The 24,007-nt window shown below is 42.4% G+C and overlaps 1 protein-coding gene across 1 annotated transcript in view; it reads left to right on the top strand.

Moving 5' to 3' along the window:
• The first annotated feature begins 7,056 nt into the window (after window positions 1-7,056).
• Window positions 7,057-24,007, top strand: part of LOC126457618 (phospholipid-transporting ATPase IF-like) — a 650,785-nt gene continuing 633,834 nt past the window's right edge. The window contains exon 1 of the mRNA XM_050094076.1: window positions 7,057-7,182. Within this exon, the coding sequence (XP_049950033.1) occupies window positions 7,087-7,182 (96 nt within the window). The 5' untranslated portion in view covers window positions 7,057-7,086. The remainder of the gene's footprint in view (window positions 7,183-24,007) is intronic.

Below are 24,007 nucleotides of genomic sequence, written 5' to 3'. Positions count from 1 at the left end.
ACTTTTCGTAAATAAAAGCCAATGTTTTGGGATTCATGTGTGTTCTCTGCTATGCAGTCTTTTTCATTGGATGTTGAGGGAATTATTCGGTAAAAAATATTTTTCGGCATCTTATAATCACACATCACAGCTTGATAATTAACTTGTTTTCTTTTCGTTATTGCCCATGGTATTGTGATTCTTCGAAGTGAAGTACAACATCACGCATATTTAGAAAAGTTTGCAGTGAAAAATGTAGTCGCTGGCCACTTGATGTTTGGTGCGTTTTTTGCCACACGTTACTCCATACGAAATGTAGCTAAGATATCGAAATTGTTTTCAACAGTAGAAGGAGAGTCATGCCCTTCAACAGTGGAAGGAGAGTCACGCCCTTCTTCATTCTGGAGAAAATACGTGATATATATCGGAAACTGTCCTGAACTATGTTGGCACCTACTCGCCATACGCGCGCCTACTGTCGCCTGCTATGCACGGTGCGACACTGTTTCGTGTTTCCCTGCTTCGTGTACTGCCGATAAAAAATTGAAACTGGAAATAAAAGAAAAACTTAGCGAAATGAAAAGAGATCGGATATCAGCAGCTCAAGGGGCTGGCGCTTTTAGGGTTCCGTACCTCAATCGGTATAAATTGAACCCTTAAAGTGTCTTTGTGACCGTCTGTCTGTCTATATGTCTGTCCGACACTTAATAACCCATTTTCTCAGGAACGAACAGACGTATGAAGTTGAAATTTATGTCACGAACGTAAGTCTACGGTCCCCTGGCAGTGCAAAAAACGTAAGCTTCTACGTCAATAGAGTCAAGAGATGCAGCCATTTATGTCACATACATTGATATCTTGTCAGTATCGATAACAAGCAAAAATCATCGAAATTCTCAATTTTCGGGGCGGATCAACTGTATAAATACATAACTAAGTTTCTACAGAACCCTCGATGCATAAGTCTTGCACTTATCCGGATTTTTTCCAGTCTATGGCACCTGGTGTCAAGGAACAATGTTATCCGTATTATTTTGTTCACAACTTTCATCTACATCTACACCTACATCTACATCTACATGGCTATTCAGTAAATCACACTTAAGTGCTTAGCAGAGGGTCCACTGAACCACCTTCACAATAGTTCTCTGTTATTCCACTCTCGAACAGCACGTGGAAAAAAATGAACACCTATATCTTTTCGTGCGAGCTCTGATTTCCCTTATTTTACTATGAAGATCGTTTCTTCCTATGTAGGTCGGCGTCAACAAAATATTTTCACATTCGGAGCAAAAAGCTGGCTACTGAAATTTCGCGAGAAGATCCCGCCGCAGTGAAAAAAGTATTTATTTTAATGATGTCCACCCCGACTCCTGTATCATGTCCGTGACACTCTCTCCCCTATTTCTCGATAATATAAAAAGTGCAGTCCTTCTTTAAATTTTCTCGACGTACTTCGTTAATCCTATCTGGTAAGGATTCCACACACGGCAGTAGTGCTCCAAAAGAGGACGGACAAGCGTAGTGTAGGCAGTCTCTTTAGTAGATCTGTTGCATCTTCTAAGTGTTCTGCCAATAAAATGCAGTCTTTGGTTCGCCTTCCCCACAACATTTACTATGTGTTCTTTCCAATTTAAGTTGTTATAAATTGTTATTCCTAGGTATTTAGTTGAATTTACGGCCTTTAGATTTGATCGATTTATCGTGTAACCGAAGTTTAACGGATTACTTGTGGCACTCATGTGGATGACCTTGAACTTTTCATTATTCAGGATCAACTGCTAATTTTCGCACAATGTAGATATCTTATCTAAATCGTTTTGCAATTGGTTTTGACCTCCTGATGAAGTTACTAGACGATAAACGACAGTATCTTCTGAAAACAACCTAAGACGGCAGCTCAGATTGTCTCCTAGATCGTTTATATAGATAAGGAACAACCCGAGAAATCACTTCTGTTTTGAAACTTCCTAGCAGATTAAAACTGTGTGCCGGACCGAGACTCGAACTCGGGACCTTTGCCCTTCGCGGGCAAGTGCTCTACCACCTGAGCTACCCAAGTACGACTCACACCCCGTCCTTAACAGCTTCACTTCTGCCAGTACCTCGTCTCCTACCTTCCAAACTTTACAGAAGCTCTCCGCTGCAGAGTGAAAATCTCGTTCTGGAAACATCTTCCAGGCTGTGGCTAAGCCATGTCTCCGCAGTATCCTTTCCTTCAGGCGTGCTAGGTTCGCAGGAGAGCTTCTGTAAAGTTTGGAAGGTAGGAGTCAAGGTACTGGCGGAAGTAAAGCTGTGATGAGGGGGCGTGAGTCGTGCTTGGGTAGCTCAGATGGCAGAGCACTTGCCCGCGAAAGGCGAAGGTCCCGAGTTCGAGTCTCGGTCCGGCACACAGTTTTAATCTGCCAGGAAGTTTCAGCGCACACTCCGCTGCAGAGCGAAAATCTCATTCTGGCACTTCTGTTTTACTCGATGACTTTCCGTCAGTTACTGCGAACTGTGACTTCTCTGGCAGGGAATCACGAATCCAGTTGGAACTGAGACGATATTCCGTAAGCACGGAATCTGATTACAAGCTGCTTGTGAAGTACAGTGTCAAAAGCCATCTGGAAATCTAGAATTACGGAATCTATTTGAAATCCTTTAGCGATTGCACTCAACACTTTGTGTGAATAAGGAACTAGTTGTGTTTCACAAGACGTTTTCTAACTCTGTGTTGACTGTGTGTCAATAAACCAATCTTTCTTTCTTTCTTTCTTTCTTTCTTTTGCTGGTGCCTTGTCCAGCGGATTCGCAGTGTCGGCACTGCTAGGAACGGATTTGGCAAGGTTAATTTTAAGGGGTGGCCGGATGCCCTTCCTGACGCCACCCCGTATCCCCCAGGTCGGAATTAGGGTACCCCAGCTGTCTGCATCTAGTGTAATCCATGGAATAGTGCGAACGTGTTCAGATGTCGGCGAGTCGTGTAAGTGAGGCGGAACGTGGGGACCAGCCCGGTATTCACCTAGCGGGATGTGGAAAACCGCCTAAAAACCACATCCAGGCTGACCGACACACCGGCCGCCGACGGTAATCCACCGGGCAGATTCGAACCGGGGTTGGGGCGCCTACCCGAGTCCAGGAAGCAGCGCTTAGCGCTCTCGGCTAACCTGGCAGGTTCTCAACAAACCATTCTCTTCGAGGTAATTCATAATGTATGAACAGAACGTATGTTCGAAAATTCTGTTACCTGTTGAAAGGTCTCTGTTGGATTCCTTTCATGTTAATTTTTTAAAACTGTTGCCATTTACGGCATACATTCCACTTCTAAATTTACTGTGGTGTTTCTGACTATCTGGGAGGAGACTGAGCAGTGGAACGTGTTACTTTTACACATAATCAAGAACGATCTGTCACACTACTACACTTTAAAACACAGTTTATATGTAATTCATGTCACACAGTCTCATACGGAACCCACATCCGCTTTCTTTTATATACTGTATATGATAATATACTGTCATCCCCCTTCCCTTCTGTGTGAGAGGATGAATGAGCAAATGTATTTCTAGTTGCGTGCTTGATGGTAGCAGACAAGCCTGTCTGCTAGAGAACAGTAGGACCAACGTCGGAACAGGTAGCTACGCTTTCTAAAAGCAAAGAGGTTTCTATTCTTAGTATGGTCCTGTCCGTCCCTTGTCGTGTTGGTATAGGAAGCTGCCTCTCTGGTCACTTCCGTTTGTATCTGTTAAGCACCCTCGGTAGGGGGCCAGGCCAGTCTGTCCGTGGCGAGCGTCTGAAGTGGTAAGATCTCTGGCTAAGCGCGTCTCTGCTAAGTCCGTAGGACAATGGATTTCTTAAGTTCAGCCTAACTGAAAATTTAATCACCTTTATTTTAGGTTTAGATCTAAAATATCTTATGTATCTTAAATTGCAACACAATGTAATTCGAGTGTGAAGTTCAGAATATCTTCCAGTAGTTGCTTTGTCACTACTTTGTGAGTAAAGTGGAACCACGTGTTGAAGATATGTAACTCTAACTAAGATCATCAATCTTAAATGCGAATGTGGGTGAGATTATAACGTCTCGTCTTGACAATATTTTTCAGTACAGCAACTTTTCTTTATGTTCAACCCACGTGGAGTGTACTTTGAGAGACCAGTACCACGTGCTTATACAATTGATTGACTCATCAGGTTAATAGTAAGACGATAGTAACCAGTTCGAGGTTTTTCTTTTGTAAATTGCGTTTCGATGTAATTTATTTTAATTATCAAAATTATTGTGGAGTTACACTGTGTAAACCAAGTCGATCACGTGAAGCATGTGGTGTATGCATCAAAGTAGCCCTCAGCTATTCTTTTCGGGAAGATTTCACAGAGAGTTAGTATGAATTTAATATACCAGTGTGTGGTAATTTCATGACGGACAGGATTGCGCTACGATCGTAACTTTTTTGGGTGAAAGTTGAATCGGTTGGTTGTGGTTAATTTCCTCTTGCATATGTTTCAACGTTCTTCGTGTGTTATTTTATGAATGCAGTGTTGTATGTAGTCTCCCAATCTTGGCTCCCTATTTGATGTGTTCCGTAAGATTACAAACTCACGTTTTCACAATCCTAAATAAGGGACCAGTTTAGTTATGAATCAAGTTCAATATGCTGAAATTTTAACGGAACAACGATCAATGTTAAAATAAATGTCCAAATATAACGTGATTTATTTCTTTTTATTTAAATTATCATATATATATATATATATATATATCACCGGTTGTTGTAAGAGGACTATTAAAAGATTATAATTGATGTTAGCCTGGTTGGGAATTTGGTAAGATAGACTGGATACCTGGTAAAAAAACAGTTGCTTAGTAATGCAAGGTTAGTTAACTTCCCCAGATAGCTCACAGCTTTTAACCCGTTTTATTGTCGGGAATATCAGCACCGCTTTCAGAACAAATTAATGCATCAACATTACACTGTGTTACTGAATTTATTTACTCATTTATGTGATAAAATTGCGCGAGATGGGGCAGTGAGTAAAGAAGCTGACACAGAGAAAACAGCTACGAAAGTGGTGTTGTGCTTGGCGCTGTAGGTACCCGAGGGGTGGGGGGTCGGAGCACACGCCCTCCGATCCTCCGGCACGAGAAAGGTCCCTCTGGTTACTTCTATGTTCTCTGGTGGCTTCGCCGCTGACTGCGCTTCGGTCCATTCGCCTAGAGCGAAGACAGGAGCAAAAAGTGCCGGCAGGACTGGCGGTCAGGTCGAGGCGACCTTGGCGCGGGGTACTGGGGGAAGGCCGGCTCGTGTTGTGGTGTACCGGCGTGCACGTTCACTTGGACTCGCGGCCGCAAGGCCACGCGCCACCGCGTCATCACCGCCACCGGCGGCTGCAGCGTGCAGACGCGCCCCCCTCCGAGCTCCGCGCCGCGGCCGGGGAGCCGCCGCCTCAGTAGAGCCGCCTGCGTCCTCTCAGCTGCTGCGCCTGCCGGCTCCTCCTCAGCGTCTCGGGACCCACGCGCGCCCAAGTTGCGGTGGCCAGCCGAGGGGAGGTACTCCGCCCCGCCAAAGCGACGACGGCCTGCGCTACGCAGTTTGCAAGGAGAGCTCTGATTGTCACAAGACGCAGTGCATCTAATTGCTGACTTTTGCACGCGTCTTTTCAAGGAAGCTTCTCTGACTGTAACGAGAACAAAACCAGATCCACAAGCACAAACATGGTGTACGTTATGATCGCTAGGTAATGGACAGTCGAAATCATCCGCAACAATGGCCAATTCAGTGACCCATAAATTGGAAAGCAATGTTTGAATTTTTATTCTTCTACTTTATCTCACATTACCTGTGCGTGTTTTGCCAGCAGAAATCCATGGGCATAGTGCTGAAAGTGTCAGTGCGTGATTATTCTCCGCTTCACTGGATTACATGTGGAATCTCGAAATAACATACGAACATCATTATTTCTGGTCAATAAATTCACGAGAATCAGAAAAAGGCTACGTCGCTATTATCGAGTGACTGTCAACATTTAGGCGACAACGCTGGACTGATTGAGCACGGTTTGCACATCTTGCAATACTTGCGACGACTGTCACACGTGTGTTGTTTGAGAGAACTGGCCGCTACTTGTGATAGTGTCGTCTGATATTAGGTGTGTGGTTCGATGTGATATTATTCGCGGAGTATTTTAATATAGCTATTGCCTGGCACACTGTCTCCTGCTTGAACACTGTGTCTACAAACTTTTAGTGTCGGATTCTCTTCCTGCCCTTTTTGTGAATTACGACTTCAAGATATTTGGGACTCAAACATTTTTTTGAACAGTGCAACTGTTCTCTCGTTAAGAGAACTTAATACTAGGAAGAAATATTTCTTGTAAACAAGGTGCTGAGTTTTTAATCTGAATTTAATTTGCCTTATTGCCAAAGAATATCGACGTCAAGAATGTTTATTACGTGTTTTTCGAAGATTTTAGTTAATACATTACACTACAGATATTTATAAAATGCACTCATTAACAGTGGACCTCAAACGAATGAAAAGGCAGTCGGTGCTAACGAAAACATTCCAGTATATTCCGTGAGTTTGGGAACTGTACACGTGAGTGAAGTTTCTGTGCAAAGGCCCCGCCGTTAAGTGGTCAAGTAAAATTAATGTGCCGAGATTAACCTTCAGAAGCTTGCCGTTCAAAGCAGTGTCCGCGTGTCTCATATTTTTGTCAGTGTTAAATGTTAGAGGATACACCACAGTGAGGCGGATCGGACCGAGTCACACTTGCGGTTAGCATATTCGTGAAAATCGATACGCGGGAAAGTGGAGCGTGCGTGTCAGACGGCTCAGAAGCGCAGCTCTGCTTTAGCCTGAGTTGTGGTGGGCGGCTGCCCTGCAAGTAGCGAACAGTAAGCCGAGACGAGGCCTTGACCTTCCGCTCCGGCGCGCCGCGTTGAATACGGAAAACACTGCACACGCCGCCGCGTCTTACCGGGGGATCTTCGCTTCCGAGAGAGGAGGAGGAAGAGCGGCGAACGACGCGCCGGCTGGGAAGTTGGCCCGCGGGACGCAGCAGCAGCAGCAGCAGCGCCGTAGCGGGAGACGGCGGAAGCTGGCTTGTGGTGCGCGCGGCCCCATGTGGCGCTGCCCGCTGGCCAACCAGCTGCGGCTGGCGGCCGCCAAGGCGCACGCCTTCGCCTGGATAGCCGGCGCCGCCATCCTTCATGGGATGGTGAGTACGCTTCTCTGTTCTGGCAGACTTCAGCTCGGTGGGAGCCGCTTTTATTTTACACCGTTTCTGCGCACTGGTTACAGCGCAGGCTGTTAAAAGAACCAGCTTGTTGCATGAGTGCTAATAGAAACGATTCTACACCTCCTAGAATTTAGCACTCTTCGAAGAGAACCAACGATAACGGGTCCATGTTCTCCATTGTGTCACGGTTAAGTTATTGCAACTTCCCATTACAACTCAGGGTAAAGTATTACAATGCGGGCTTTCAATAACATGGTCAATAGAGTCGTACATACTCTACTAATGATAACAATAAGGGATACAACAGCGAAAAAATTCTGTTCAGGTATTTATTCCTCCATTACATAGTTTTCAAGCTACCGGGTGATCAAAAAGTCAGTATAAATTTGAAAACTGAATAAATCAAGGAATAATGTAGATAGAGAGGTACAAATTGACACACATGCTTGGAATGACATGGGGTTTTATTAGAACCAAAAAAATACAAACGTTCAAAAAATGTTCGACAGATGTCGCTTCATCTGGTCAGAATAGCAATAATTAGCATTAGTAAGAAAGCAAAGATGATGTTCTTTACAGGAAATGCTCAATATGTCCACCATCATTCCTCAACAATAGCTGTAGTCGAGGAATAATGTTGGAACAGCACTGTAAAGCATGTCCGGAGTTACGGTGAGGCATTGGCGTCGGATGTTATCTTTCAGTATCCCTAGAAATGTCGGTCGATCACGATACACTTGCGACTTCAGGTTACCCCAAAGCCAATAATCGCACGGACTGAGGTCTGGGGACCTGGGAGGCCAAGCATGACGAAAGTGGCGGCTGGGCACACGATCATCACCAAACGACGCGCGCAAGAGATCTTTCACGCGTCTAGCAGTATGGTTTTTTTTTTGTTCTAATAAAACCCCATGTCATTCCAAGCATGTGTGTCAATTTTTACCTCTCTATCTACATTATGCCGTGGTTTATTAAGTCTTCAAATTTATACTGACTTTTTGATCACCCGGTACATAAAACTTATCTTACAAGGTATGCTGTCGATAGTGTCGCGCAAATTGTATTCTCACATAGCGCAATTAATAGAGCAATACAATGAACATACACCATAAAATTGTGGCTGTTATTGACTATTAGAACTGGAGATACCAGTCGCCAAAGTTACGATGAGAATACGCAAAGTATAAATTATTTATTACACAAATGGATTATTTGAGACAAATAGTGAACAATATGACATGAAACACTCTGTAACAGAGTTTATTTACTTGACTACACTATCAGAGGCAAAAAATATGCAAGTCAGCAATGACAGCATGGTCACTGCATAGACAGTTCTAGCAATGTGCGCATTTGACGAAACCAAATTCGTCACATTTCTCATGGAAACACTGTTCAGTTAGCCGTTCTTCGAAACAGTACTTTAAGAGTGTTTGAAACATGCCAGGAAAGTCTTTGGTATAGTTGCACTGGAAAAAAATGCAAATTTGATTAAGTTGGAGAAGCGTGCCGTCGAGAACTGGAAATATACAAACCATTGAAGGAGTATGAAGTGGTCTTTTGCCATATGTTAAAGTCATTTTTAAAAGGTACCATAGTTGCACTTGTGATAAATGTCACAACATTTTTGCATAGACGGAGGAAGAAAACGTCGGCAGGGTGCACAGTGGCTGTGCACTTTGCTGGAATCAGCTTCTTAATGAATCCAGCTCCTTCAAGAACTGTAGAGCTGTATAGTTCGTCATCTCTATTGGCTCTCCAGGAGTCCACCAAAGAAGGGCTTTCGTTTTTTCTTGTATCTGGCCAAATTACGTGTTCTAGGAAGAAATTTAAGTTCATCTTTGTCACATTAGCAGATCTTCTAGCAAACGCCGTGACGTTCGACAAATTTGTATACATATTTGCGGTAAAATGGCCGGTGGGCTACGATACAAGCACATACAAATGAGGTAACTGCGTACCATCCACCACAACCCCAGGCATCGCCATATAAGACTGTGTGATGCCACTATGGATCCATCCGCAACAAAGACATGCTTGCTTCCCTCACTCCGAGGGTCTGTCCAGATCGTAACTCTTCATTAAATCTCGTGATAGACGTTTTTCCTCAATGAGAGACCTGATTTCTCTCACGAATTGATAAGCTTTTTGTTGAATATCGGCATCCACTTCAACCAACCGGATGGTAACTTTGTGGGTTATTTTGCGCAGACAATCTTATTCTTACGTTTAAATTTCTTTACCCACGAGTTGGAAGCTTTGAAATACAGTGAATTGTGAGAGTCAGTTCTCTTCTTTACCTTCAGTGTCCAACGTCCCTGTGTGCGGTCATGTATTATTGCATTTTCCTGTCTCTTTGCTATAAAATTCCTCACGTAATTTACCATATACTGCAGATTTTTTGGGTTTGACGAATAACATTGACTTAGCCTGTTTCAAAGTTCTGTAACAGTGTTGCTCTTTATTTTCCTTTTCCGTGCCAACACTTTTCTAATTTTCAGGTGCAGTGTCGTATCGGCTGCTAATCTAGGACGACACAGACGACGAGGATCAATATTTCCTATTTTTTCCCCTTGTTTGTTTTGTACGCATCAGCCAGAAATCCTTCTGGAAACTTCGTTCGTTTGCTTGGAGGTGATGGCTGATAAGCTGAACCGCTGCTTCCTTGGAAATCCGCCCCTGGTGACATTGCTGCATCTCTCACTGTCATGGCACTATCATTTTCTTCATCTGATGCCTCTTCATTTATTACAAGTGCAGTAACCCCTGCTATTACAGTATCCTTTTTTTGTCAACTGTTGCATTATTTGTTCATAAATAACATGCTCTCTTCCTAGAGGTAAATTTTCTACAATCCCGAAGTATTCCACCAACAGTTTCACTAGTACTCCCTGTCTCTTTGTCCAGGGGGGAACATTCACTATATCTGTAAACACACTTCCACATCACAAAGATAATCTGATCTACTCTAACAGCAAAAGCAAACCCATCTGGCATATTGTAACCCTGCGCTGCTTGCACAGCGATATGCTAATAGAGGGCTTTAGTAGAGATGAGAAACCTGTTACCGTCGCACCTACTCCTCCCTCTCCTGCCAATACCGCTGCAGCATAGTCAGTAACAAAACAAAAATAGTTTTGTTTTATTCTCCGTGACAAGTACCATGACATTGTTAGAATCTCAAGCAAAATAAATTTCTTTTATTTCCGTCAATGCTCACAAAACATTTGTCTTTAAACTAACCGTTTCTATGAGCAATGACCATCTTGACATCTGCAACAAAACATGGGAAATAAATTACAACTGATGGGTGGATTACATCTTAAAACAATAAAATAAACCATAACAGAAAAATTATTACTGTCATGGATGTGTAACCATGAGCTTAAAATATGACGAGACATACCTGTTTTTTAACATGTCCTAATATAATAAAGCCATATGGCATCGTCACAAGACACATACAGAATCAGCTTAGTATCGTCGCACATGTTTAAAATTTGGAGTGAGTTAGGCCTTAGTGCAGGCGGAGTCATATTGTCATTATCGCTACTGTTCATAACAAACTGAAGTACAGTAGCCGTAAAATATGTTTGTGCCGTAAACTAGTTAGATGTGACTACTGAGACTATACATACCGTCTATTATAAAATTGTACAAAATGCAATGTCTATAGTCGGCTTACCAAATTTATAAGTTATTGCAGCAATAACATGTAATGATTAAAAACACTAATGAAGTTAAATTTAAAATTGTTAGAAGGAAATGGTTAAGTGATAATATGTGATTCTGAGACTCTTGTGATCATTTTACATAAAAATAATCGCATACACAAGAACGAGCTAATAGAGCTAATAAAACAATATAAAGTTGATAGAATAACGAGGGGAATCAGCGAAAAGGATGAAAACAAAAGACTAAAGTAAGTAACCAGCGACATCTGTTGGCGTAGCTGCCAGAATGTAGTACAGGCAAGAAATCGGAGGAACTTAACCGCTAGAGCGCCTCACGTACACTGCAACACGCCGTTCCAAGAAAAATTAAACGCGAGAGTAAAGCGAAGAACGCAAGAAAACGGAGTCAGGCTGAAAGTCAGGTATGTCTCGTCATATTTTAAGTGCATGTTTCCACATCAATGAAAGCAATAAATTCTCGTTGCGTTATTTTTATTGTTTTAAGATGTAATCTGTCGACTAGTTCTTATTTATTTCCTACGTTTTGCTGTAGATCTGAAGATGGTCATTGCTGACCGAAACCGGTAGACTAAGGACCATATGTTTAGTGATCACTGACGGAAGTCAAAGAAATTTATTCTTCACTTCTTTGATCACTGTTTTAATTGGCGACTATTTTGCAGCTTATGAAACTTAACCAAAATTTCACATCAGTTAGGAAGCGAGATGTATTTTCAAGAATTAGGAATAACTCCACGCCTCGTTATTTTCGCCTTTATTTTCTATGGCTTCTCCGAATCAATTAAGGAGAATACTGGGGATGTTCTTCCAACAAGACCACTGCCTATTTCCACCAATGTCTTCTCGGACAGATCTGTACTGAACTCCACATCGATCAACCGTTATGCTGTTACCTTACTTCCGCTGCCAGTTAATCAAATTATTTTATTGCAGACTGTAACGTACACAGCCACTGTGAATCGCAGTGCTAATGCTTCTGCTTGTCGTTTTGCGTACTTAAACTGGCTGACAAAAAAAAAGTGAAGCACCCACAAAGACTGGAGGAAACGATATGAAACGTCACTGAGTGAGAGGGTATGGAACGTAACTGTAGCGACAGCAAAATCGAGTTAAATTTACCAAAAATTTCGCAGAATGGGGCTACTTACCAACCGAGCGAGGTGGCGCAGTGGTTAGCACACTGGACTTGAATTCAGGAGGACGACGGTTCAAACACGCGTGGTGGGAAACGTGTACGAAGTTGCGTTGACTTCCGGCTATAAATTCTGTGTTCTTCAATTTTTTTATCAAGCAGTGGTGTATTTTAAAGCTGATTCCGACTAAAGTCGTAAGCTAGATACACACCCAATCATATATTTGTAAGTTCTTGCAATCTTATTTTTGTACCAAAGAAAATTTTCAAATGCCAAAATTAATACGTTTATAAGGTATAACACAACAGGCTGTAAGGCGAAACAGAGCAACATTGCATCTGACATTATCAGCTCCCGACCACATTTCAGAGAAATGAAATATAACACGAGCTTAGTATGGTAAAGCAAGCCTACCCGGCTAGCCGTGCGGTCTAACGCACGGCTTTCCGGACTGGGAAGGAGCGCCTAATCCCCGGCACGAATCCGACGGTCGGACGTGTGTCGAGGTCCAGTAAGCCGGCCAGTCTGTGGATGGTTTTTAGGCGGTTTTCCATCTGCCTCGGCGAGTGCGGCCTGTTTCCCCTTATTCTGCCTCAGCTACACTATGTCGGGCCGGCCGAGGTGGCCGAACGGTTCTAGGCGCTACAGTCTGGAACCGCGCGACCGATACGGTCGCAGGTTCGAATCCTGCCTCGGGCATGGATGTGTGTGATGTCTTTAGGTTAGTTTCGTTTAAGTAGTTCTAAGTTCTAGGGGACTGATGACCTCAGAAGTTAGGTCCCATAGTGCTGAGAACCATTTGAACGCTATGTCGGCGATTGTTGCGCAAACAAGTTCTCCACGTACGCGTACACCACCATTACTCCACCACACAAACATGGGGGGTTACACTCGTCTGGTGTGAGACGTTCCCTGCGGGGGTCCACAGGGGGCCGAATCGCGCAATAACCCCAAAAGAGTGGTTCGGTGTGGGGCGGCGAAGGGGTGGAGTGGACTGCGTTAGTCGTCGTGGGGTTGTGGTCCACTGCGGCTGCGGCGGGGACGGAGCCTCTCCGTCGTTTCTAGGCCCCCGGTTAACATAGAATACAATGCTAAAGCAACGCTGAAAATCCCTTTGGTAGAGAAAGAGGTATTATAATGTATTATACACGCTAAATCGCATTTACCTACGTACTGCACAGAAACCTTTGTTTTTTCTTTAAGAAATCAATAGCAGCAGATTCACTTGTTGAAATTGCTTTGGAAATTAGGTGTTTGCTGCTTCTTGCAATTTCGTAGCGCGCGTGACACCGTTAGTACGTAGTAATCTGTGTGAAGTCGAGCACGAAGGCATTCATAGTTACGCTATTGCGTTTAGAATGTATTATGATATGTAAAAAAAAAAAAAAAAAAAAAAAAAGGTTCAAATGGCTCTGAGCACTATGGGACTTAACTGCTGTGGCCATCAGTCCCCTAGAACTTAGAACTACTTAAACCTAACTAACCTAAGGACATCACAAACATCCATGTCCGAGGCAGGATTCGAACCTGCGACCGTAGAGGTCGCGTGGTCCAGACTGCAGCGCCTAGAACCGATCGGCCACTACGGCTGACATTATGATATGTACTTGGTCGAAATATCTGTGCTACCGCATGCGTTATCCGAGTTTGACAAGAAAAACAGCCAGACAGTTGGTGATCTAGCAGTTCGGGAGACTCCACATTGTTGCTCACAAACTGTACGAACAGTTTTGGAACTGGTGTGACTGCTTACTACACACTTTGTCATAATCTGGATATAGACTGGTTGAGCGTTAATTTCCACTGACTTAAAATGCTTCACAAACAGGACTTATTTTTAAATCTTCGTTTCCTTTTCTTAAATATTGACTTCAGCGTTTTGGGTTTTCCGATGTGGACCAGGACGGTAGTACCTGAAATACTCGCTGCTCTGTACGTGACCATAATTATTTGCATTCGCACTATCGTGTCTACCTCTTCTATGAGATAAGGGAATATTACACTTATCACTTGTGGCGTCTCTGGGGAAATCCCCCACTAAGGAAGCAAGCGTGATGTATTGCAACACGTTGCAAAATTGCACAATATTTTCTTACAATTTTAAGTAACACGACAACATATAAACTTTATTTTCATGTTCATCAGTGTAGAGATTTATATTTACGAATGTTTAGATCGATCCACTTAATAGTATTCGTGTAATAAACTGAAAATCGCAACAAAAATTTTTCATGACTTGTTGAGACAGAAAGTAGAAAATTGACTCAAACATAAAATTCTAGACTTTATTGGCACGTTCATATAAAGTTACAGTAAATTCTGTTAAAATTTGTTGAAACTGTCGGATTATGTATAATTTTTAAGGAAGCCACAGTGGATCCTTATGCTTTAATTGGGAATATGTAATGAATATGAAGACTATGTTTAAATAGCTACAGATGTAGTAATTTTTCATAAAGACAGAGTAAATCAGCGAGGTTTGATCAATGACCTATTTAAAAAATTGAGTCTTCTGTGAGTTTTATAGAAGCTATTGGATTTCGACTGTAGATAGATAAATAACTTCTGCTTCTGTTTAAATAAAAATATCACGGTTTTGTGACTCCTAAACGAAACAGAATTCGTGATTTCCTTTATGATACCGAGAATATTTATAGACTGCCGAATAGAGATCGCTCTAGTCAGAAAGATATTAGAACTTACGATTGGCTGGCATAAGCCGTCAATCCAGTTCGCCAAATAGACGTCAGAAGTGCTATTCCAGGCATGTGCTAGAAAACGATCAGTGGATGGAATTTTATGCGAGCAGTTGATTGTGGAATCTGGAGAGAAGCTATTGTTTCTAAATGATTTGGATTACACAGCGTACAATGAAACAGTATCTATCCTTAGATGAGGGACTTTTCATTCAGCAATGATTTGATTCTGCGAACGTGTATGCAGTCTGTTTTAGAGCTTGACGATACGGCTGTATTATTCACGCTATTGGTAACTATACTTCGCATATGAGCGTAATGAATAGAGCAATGGCGTCTTTTACGTTGCAGCCTTGATTTCAAAATTTGTTATTCTGATTGCGAAGAGAAAATTCCGTGTGTCAGAAACGTAGCAGAACTGAACAACTTTATCTTTGAATAACAGCAACAACGTATCTGGGCGAGCACCACTAAAACGAATGAACATAACTAACTTCACTGATTCGGACTTCGTGCGTGATCGGGAAAATATTTTCCGAACTATTCATAGAAATTCCAAAGCAACAGATACACAACAACGGGAGTGTGTGCCTTGTTCTCTCGACAGGTCTTACGAGAGACCTTGAATAATAATGAAACTATATCTACGGATTTTCTTGTTTCAGTCGATTAGACTACTTGACGTTTTCAAGGATTTCTAAGCGGCATGCAAGATTTAATTTACAGCTAAGAACACTATACTAGCGGATCTGACAGGCGAACAAAGTAATCCTAGCTGTTTTACGTCTTTTTCAGCAACAGTACTGAAAGTTACCTAGCGTCACCCATTTCTAGTGTTGGCAAATTCGATTAGCTGCAATGCAGACAAATATCGACGAAAAAAATCTGCCGGTCAATGTGGCCGAGCGGTTCTAGGCGTTTCAGTCTGGAACCGCGCGACCGCTACGGTCGCAGGTTCGAATCCTGCCTCGGGCATGGATGTGTGTGATGTCTTTAGGTTAGATAGGTTTAAGTAGTTCTAATTTGTAGGGGACTGATGACCTCAGATGTTAAGTCCCATAATGCTCAGAGCCATTTGAACAAAAACTCGCCACTCTGTAACTTACTCACTCTTAATAAAATTAAAACTGTCACATAACGTTTTGATAGCACGTTGTCTCCTGCCGGTGTATTACATAGCAATAAATGTAGCCTGATAGAAAAATATTATTCTTAATGGAAATGCTTTTGTTTCATTAGACACATTATGAGGTGATATAGCTCTAATGATGTCTCTCAATGAAAGAAACATATCGTGTAAGTTAAAATGAAACCACTGCTTTTTGGATATGTTCGCCGTACCTTAAAATGTCTACTTCCATTCCGTGGACTCGTAGAAGCACATAGGTCACTTAAGGGACATTTTTCTTATGAGCATATATTAATTGTCTGTGACAGTACTGTAAGATTAGGAAGTTCTGTAATGTTGCTACCTGTCTCTTTATTCGTTGTAAGAGATAGCAATGAATAATGAAAGATCTCCACTGAAAATTTAAATTTAAATTATCAACATTATTGCCTGTTTATAAAAATGGTTTTCCACCAAATTTTACGAAAAATAAAACTTGTGCGTTTTTCACGATTTTCTAGGCATCAAACAGTTGTTCACTGAAGGCAGCGTATGCAATTTGAAACATTTAACGATAGGGTAAAAACAAATAATTATGTCTTACATGAAAGGAAGACCTTTTTAGTAACTGATGTGAGTGTTTAAAAAACTTACGTTGAAGGTTGAAAGTGATTGAAAAGTGACATGCCGTTAAGACCTATTTTAAGTGTTATCAAAATCAAGAAAGAAGGAAAGTTCAACGTTTCATCGAGATCGAGTTAATTAGAAACGAAACGCTAGCTCAGATGGTGAGGGGAGGAAGAAAGGCGGCGGCAGCCATTTAATATGAACAACGCACGTATTTGCCTGGAAATATGTTGACGTAAATCAGGATGGCCAGACGAGGGTGTGAAGCCCACCCCTCCGAGATGCAGGTCTACAGTCTCAACCACTGCACCACCGCCATCGATTTGTTGTTCATGGTGACCAGTACTGAGAAGATTCTGATCATGTGGTTTTAGCCTTTAGGATATGGGCACTCACTGAGGAGTTTTGGTAACCTCGTGGCACACAAGCACAAAATGTGGCGACATCAGCATCTCACTGACTGACTGATGACTTGCGTTTTACACTGTAAGTTACTGACATCTTTCACTTCGCTCTACGAGGTCTCTTCTATGGCTTGTACGTCATCTATAGAATTAACCGACGTGCTGTAATAGACGTATCGTACAACCATCGAAGTCAAAATGTTTTAACTGTTGCGGATGGTTTTCTGTCGCTGCATAAGCATACACAGTCGCTGTTATTTTGCACTAGTTTTGAAAGACGAATATATATATTTTAGTTGGTCGAATATCAGAGCTCGTGAATTTGGCACTACTGTCACATATTGTGTATGTGGACTCCGCCTCTCCTATTGCAGATCGTTTTTATTCAGTCTAGAATTTGACAGTTCCGAACAGGAGCATGTACGTTGTTAACTGCTCGTTCTGGCGATTTTCAAGGCTAAGCAGCAGGAACTATCAAGTTGTGAAAAATGAACACATTTGACTTATTTTAATCTTCGAATTTAACAGAGGATCTAGTGCTGCAGAAACCACGAGAAGAATTAAGTGATAATTAGATCAAGACCTTACGCTGCCGACAGGCGTTGATATACATCAACGGGGACAGTTGTGTGCCCTGACCGGGACTCAAACCCGGGATCTCCTGCTTACATGGCAGACGCTCTATCAATCTTTTTTTTTTTCGATATGGTTCGTTGTGTTTGGTCTGGGCGGAGGCGTCACAAGACATTAGTTCAAGTTCATCGTTGATTCCTTGACTCAATTTTTTATTACAGAGACCATGCAGCCCTCTGACCGAACACGCTGAGCTATCGTGCCGGCGTCCATCTCAGCCACCGAAGGCACAGAGGATAGTGCGATTGCAGGGATTTATCCCTTGCACGCTCCCCGTGAGACCCACATTCCCAACTTAATGTCCACACACTAAATTCGTAGTGCCCCTGCCCTTTACACTCATTACTCGCGGCAGACAATCTTACAGAGTTCCGTAAGAATTCGGGCGATACGTGTGCACCCGCACAGAAGAAGGTCAATGGCCGGTTAGCCTGAACTATATGAAGATGGTATCTGTTCTTTCGGACATGTCCGAAAGAGCGTGCAAGGGATAAGTCCTTGCAGTCGCACTATCCTCTGTGCCTTGGGTGGCTCAGATGGATAGAGCGTCTGCCATGTAAGCAGGAGATCTCGGGTACGAGTCCCGGTCGGGGCACACATTTTCAACTGTCCCCGTTGATGTATATCAACGCCTGCCGGCAGCGTAAGGTCTTGATATCATTTCATTCTAGAGAGCTGCATGGTCACCGATGCATGGTATCTGTTCTATCGGGCACCGGCCGTTGTGGCCGAACGGTTCTAGGCGCTTCAGTCTGGAACCGCACTGCTGCTACGGTCGCAGGTTCGAATCTTGGCTCGGGCATGGATGTGTGTGATGTCCTTAGGTTAGTTAGGTTTAAGTAGTTCTAAGTCTAGGGGACCTCAGATGTTAAGTCCCATAGTGCTTAGAGCCGTTTGAACCATTTTTTGATCTTTCGGACATGTCCGAAAGAACAGATACCATCTTCATATATTCACATAACGAGAAGAATTTGTGATGTGTATGGGAAAGAATCATTTACTGAGATGACGGTACGGGAATGGTTTCTCGATTCCGAACAGGAAAATTCGACACGTTACGGAAGATCTTTTTTTTGTTGACAACCGCCTAAATCCGCAAGTTCAAAATAATTCTCATTGAGCAATGCGAGAATTGGCAGAAATTATGGAACGCGATCACATAATCATTGTGCGCCATTTGTATTCATTGAGTAAAGTGCAAATATTGGATACTTAAGCTCCACATTTTTTAAGCGACACCTACAAAAATCAGTGAATAACCATATGTTCGTCTTTTCTAAGCCATAACGGTTTAGCTTGTCGTAGGTACAGAACATTCCTAGGGGACACTGTTACAGGTGACGAGAAATTGTTCCTTCAAGTAAACTTAAAGAAAAAGAGTGGCTCAGCGCATAGAATAAAACAACGTCCCAAGTGAAGGACGGCGCACATCCTCAAAAAATCACATTGTGGTTTTTGTAGAACCAAGAGTAGCATTCTTCATCATGAATTGCTACGAGGAATTGAAACGATAAAAACTGCTGCTTCTATTGAACATCTAAGGTGACGCGCTGTTGCTTTTGAAAACGCACCTGGTAGCCCAGAGTTGTTAGCATTGTAAAAACGGAACGAACTTATGCACCGACCCAGTATTTACCTCAATAATGTTGATTTATTCCCAGTGTCGGAGAACGCCCTTACAAGTCGATACCCGCTACAGCAGGCCAAGTTCTTTTGTAAGCCTTGTGCATTGTTTTCTCTGGAGTCATTGCTCTCGGCAAACAGCAGTGACTTCACAAAAAGAGGCTTAAAGCCTTGTTTTATCTCTGCACGAGCCCAAAAGAGTAATCCAGTGGCCTACATTATTAGCAGTTTTGCAAGATGACATGACTTGTGTGTTTTCAGACGTTCATCGCACGTAACAACACTAGTTACAGTATACAAAAAAAGTCTGCTTAAAACTACACACGTTCGCGTATTTTGTCTGAGAAGATGGCCCGAGATATCCCCACCTTCCTCAGCAAATTTTTGCGCGTAATGTATAAATGCGGCGGTACCGACTTCGCGAGGATTAAAAACTGAAACTGAAGGCTTTCGTCATTCATTATACGTTTCCTGTGAATACTATCGACTTCGTATACTAAATGCTATCTCCTGCTCTTTTAATGATCATCGGAATTTCTAACAAGTGAAACCGACTTAGTCGTTCATACTTTTGAAATTAATTATTGTAGTGACCAGACGAAAGTAGAACCGTCCGGCCACAACTGTGGGTTCGTTTATGACTCTAGGAGACGGCTCATCTGAACTACAGTATATGAAATATTAGCTCACTTTATTACATGAATGATAAGTTTTTTTTTAACTTGATACAATCCTTTATATAGGAGTGCTTGATAATTTATAGCTCATTGACTATTAAAGCATCACTAATTAACAAACTGTTTTCTTGAGGTACAATGTTCAACATTAATAACACTCCAAGGTCATCTGAAACTTTACGACTGTTACAGTCCTACTGCTGTAGCTTATGTCTCGAAGTCTGGCAGAGCTCTTGCTAGCTCTCAACTCCATGTGACCTCAACGTGAGGGCGCTCTATGCTGAGAGTGGTAAAGCTCTGTACAAAGGAAAGTATGGCCATCCTTTTCCCCTGCGTTTGTCGCCGTCAGGAGTTCGGGATTGGCTGAAACCACCTTGCCTGACAATAGCAGCCATTGTGGGCCCAAGCGCTACGTGTGAAGCATAGGAAGTGTTGTGTATCTTCGAAGTTTTAAGTACGGTAATGCCTCAGTGCTGTGCTTTTGGCTGTTCGTCTCGATGCGAAAAGGGAGGACAACTGTACAGAGTTCCTTCCGAAGGGAGAGATGCAACAAAAGGGAAAATATTGTTTGCAATTGAAATGTTGCAGGAAAACGACTTAACCATTCTGTTAATTTTATTCATTTCTGGCCTTTTGTCTTTGCCTCCTGTTTACATTTCTGTAGTTACTGTTTCCAACAGCCTACTTTTAATCGTAGGCCTGGTTTTATTCGAACACGTTTTAAAAATATTGTATTGCTCTTGTACTTTCGTAATCATTCTCCTTATGTCATAGAACAATTTGCAGACAAAATTTTATGGCATAGATCTGACAAAAATATGAAGCCTGCGTAATCATATAGGCAAGTTTATCAATTCTATTTACTAAGGTACCGCGCATATGTATTTGAATCCAATGCTTTATTTCGTATAACAAAAGAGACATTGGGCGAATTTTCGTAGTACCGAGTAGCAGGAACAAGAAGTAAGTCGATGTAGAGCTTTAAATTAGCGATGGATTTTTCCTTGCACTTGCGAACTAATATTGGTTCCCTTTTGTCCTGCTGACTATTGGATAGGCCCAATTTAACGCTAATTACGAAAATAGATGTTCAAAGTCGTTACCGGAACAAGAACTGTGAAATTTGCTTTCGCTATTTATAAAGGATAGCAGGGAGAAAATTGTGTTTCATGCTCGCCACAAAAAAACGCTTTTCGATTCATTTAGCTTAAATCTGTTCAGAGTTTTTGTTGCTAAATATCCGACATGTTCCGTTTGAAGCTGTTGATTAGTTTTAGCTGTGCATTAGACGGCTGAGTGCACTTCTTTAATATACATGGCTAAATATGCTGCAGAAGTCCATGTATCACCAGCGGCGCAGTGAGCCTAAAATGGCGGTCACTGGCAAGTTGGCCGTACTTTCCCTATACAGAGTGGAGGCTTGTCTCCAGGAGCGCGTTCCATACATCGTTGCGGACTGCAGCGAACCCTCGCTAATGGCTGTGGTATCGATTCGCGTTGTCAGCTGTGGCGAGGCACCGCGATCTCTGTGCAATACTAAGTACGTTTCTAACACTGTTTCAACTTTCCTTTGACCTATATACACATTTACCTAGCCATTTGTAGTAGGACCTACAGTTATAACGCGCACTTGGAACGAGAGTGCAGCTTGGGTAGTCTCCACGTTGCGATGTAGTCGGCATCGAAGTTCAACCGTGGGTTCCCCTGTAACTGGCTGGTTAAGTCAGCTCGAAGTTCGGAAGAAGACAAGGGCATGCCACCTTAGTAGGATCAGCGAGTGAAGTGGGACAGTGGTAAGACACTGGATTTGCATTTGAGAGGACGGCGGTTCAATCCCTCGGCTCGTTATATATATTTGGGTATTTCATGATTTCCCTAAATTGTTTAAGACAATTGCTGAAATGGTTCGCTTGAAAGGGCTTCGCCACCCTTCCTTTTTTATTTATTTTTTTATGGGACTTAACATCTGAGGTCATCAGTCCCCTAGAACTTAGAACTACTTAAACCTAACTAACCTAAGGACATCACACACATCCACGCCCGAGGCAGGATTCGAACCTGCGACCGTAGCGGTCGCGCGGTTCCAGACTGAAGCGCCTAGAACCGCTCGGTCACTTCGGCCGGCTGACTGCCAGTCGCTGTTTGTTTATGTGGTTGATTGGGTGTGCGAATGATGTTGAAATACGTGTGAAATCTTATGGGACTTAACTGCCAAGGTCATCAGTCCCTAAGCTTACACACTACTTAACCTAAATTATCGTAAGAACAAACACACACACCCATGCCCGAGGGAGGACTCGAACCTCCGCCGGGACCAGCCGCACAGTCCATGACTGCAGCGCCTAGACCGCTCGGTGCGAATGATAAGCGTTGTTATAACTGTCAGTGAAATCCATAGATTCAGACTACCAGAGTGGAAATAAACGATCAACAGCAACAACAGCTAAGAAAGACTATGTATTATCTTCTGGGTGTATCCAAGAAAATGAAATTTTCACAGAAAATTTTTTCCAGATCGCTACACTGCTAGGAGCCAGTGGTGTAGTCCCCGATTAGCGGCCGCTTAAATTCTATTCTCGGAATAGCGCGGAAACGCCTTGTCCGAACACGTAATAACACCTAACCGGGGAATAAACGGGGGATAACTAAATCGGTGGTGCCGGCAGGGTTAGTGAAGCTAACCGGAGAATAAGTTTTGACAATGTCAGGAATAGTTATAGAATTAGTGATGACAATATTGTTTGTTAGAACGAGGAAGGAGAAGGAACGCGACATCACACAAATTATGTCGAAGAGGTTGATGATTCCTAACTTATGTAAAAATTTCATACTACTGGTACTCTTAGGTCTCATGCTTGAGAGACTGGGGCATATGAATGAAATGTCTTACTATCTCCTAACATAATACTTTTGGCTTGTAGTAGGCCCAATAGGCATTTCATATTGGCACTTCGTGAATTATATTCTGTCATGTTATTTACGTAAATGAGGTAGATAAAAATGACCATTTGTGCCAAAACAGTCTGTTATTTGGCGTGTGCTGCAATCACTGCAATATTAGAAAAGCCTATTTCGTTTGATTTAGTAGATAGTGACAAAGCAGTCGTAATTAAAACGGGAAACCACGCCAATCTTGGGTATTATTCGTATTAACAGCTTTTTCAGTATTTGACAACGACCTTTAAATTTTTGCTGTAGCATAACGTTTGACGAAGTTGCATGCCCTGTTAAGCTGTAGCAAGATTAGAGAGAATATATCAAACTCTTCAAAAAGATGTGTGATACAAAATGAACATATTTTTGAAAAATCTTTTTATTTTAATTTTTGACGCCCCATCTCCAACGTTAGAGGTGGAGGAGGAGGAGGGAGGGGGCACATTATCAAATTTTTGCCCGGGTTAGGAAATATCGTAGATCTGGAGATGGCTGTCGAGATACGAACCACCTGCCTATCATAGTTCAGGAGATATGACATCACAAATAACGAGATGCGTGAAAATCTGCAGCATCATGCGTGACATTTAAATGTATTACACTTGTGCTACTAACTGTACTCGCAATAAACTTCGCAGGCAGTAATCACATACGCCGCTAGTTGCACTTTCTAAAGTATGACAAACAGATCTGCAGATATGACGTCATAAACACTGAGATGCGTGAAAACGGCCGATTTGTGTGTGACGTTTATATTTATTACTTATTTTCTACTAATGCATTCTCAACACATTCTGCAGACAGTATTTCAGAAGGTTTTGGCATTGTTTTTTGCTTGAAAATGATCATCTGATTAAGTTTAAAACCCTCAGCACAACATGAAAGGACAACAGTGTATTGCATTTTTTCATGTCTACTTCTTTTTATAGTTACGGTTTTAGCACCTCTCTTGGCAACAGCTCTGTTACTCAGCACATCAAATGACAGAGGAGTTTCGTCCGCATTCGCTATCTGGCTTAGTTTCACTCTGGTTTTCTTTCGTGATAAAACAAAAGTAATATGCGTTCTTAAAGGAAATGTTATAGGCCCTCTATTGTTATTGATCTACAGTACTGGACATTAAAATTGCTACACCACAAAGATGACGTGCTACAGACTCGAAATTTAACCGACAGGAAGAAGATGCTGTGATATGCAAATGATTAGCTTTTCAGAGCATTCACACAAGGTCGGCGCCGGTGGCGACACCTACAACGTGCTGACATGAGGGAAGT

This window comes from Schistocerca serialis, chromosome 2 (assembly GCF_023864345.2).
Source record: "Schistocerca serialis cubense isolate TAMUIC-IGC-003099 chromosome 2, iqSchSeri2.2, whole genome shotgun sequence".
Classification (NCBI taxonomy): domain Eukaryota; kingdom Metazoa; phylum Arthropoda; class Insecta; order Orthoptera; family Acrididae; genus Schistocerca; species Schistocerca serialis.
Note: the sequence above shows the minus strand (reverse complement) of the source record. Positions and strands in the feature narration are given on the sequence as shown.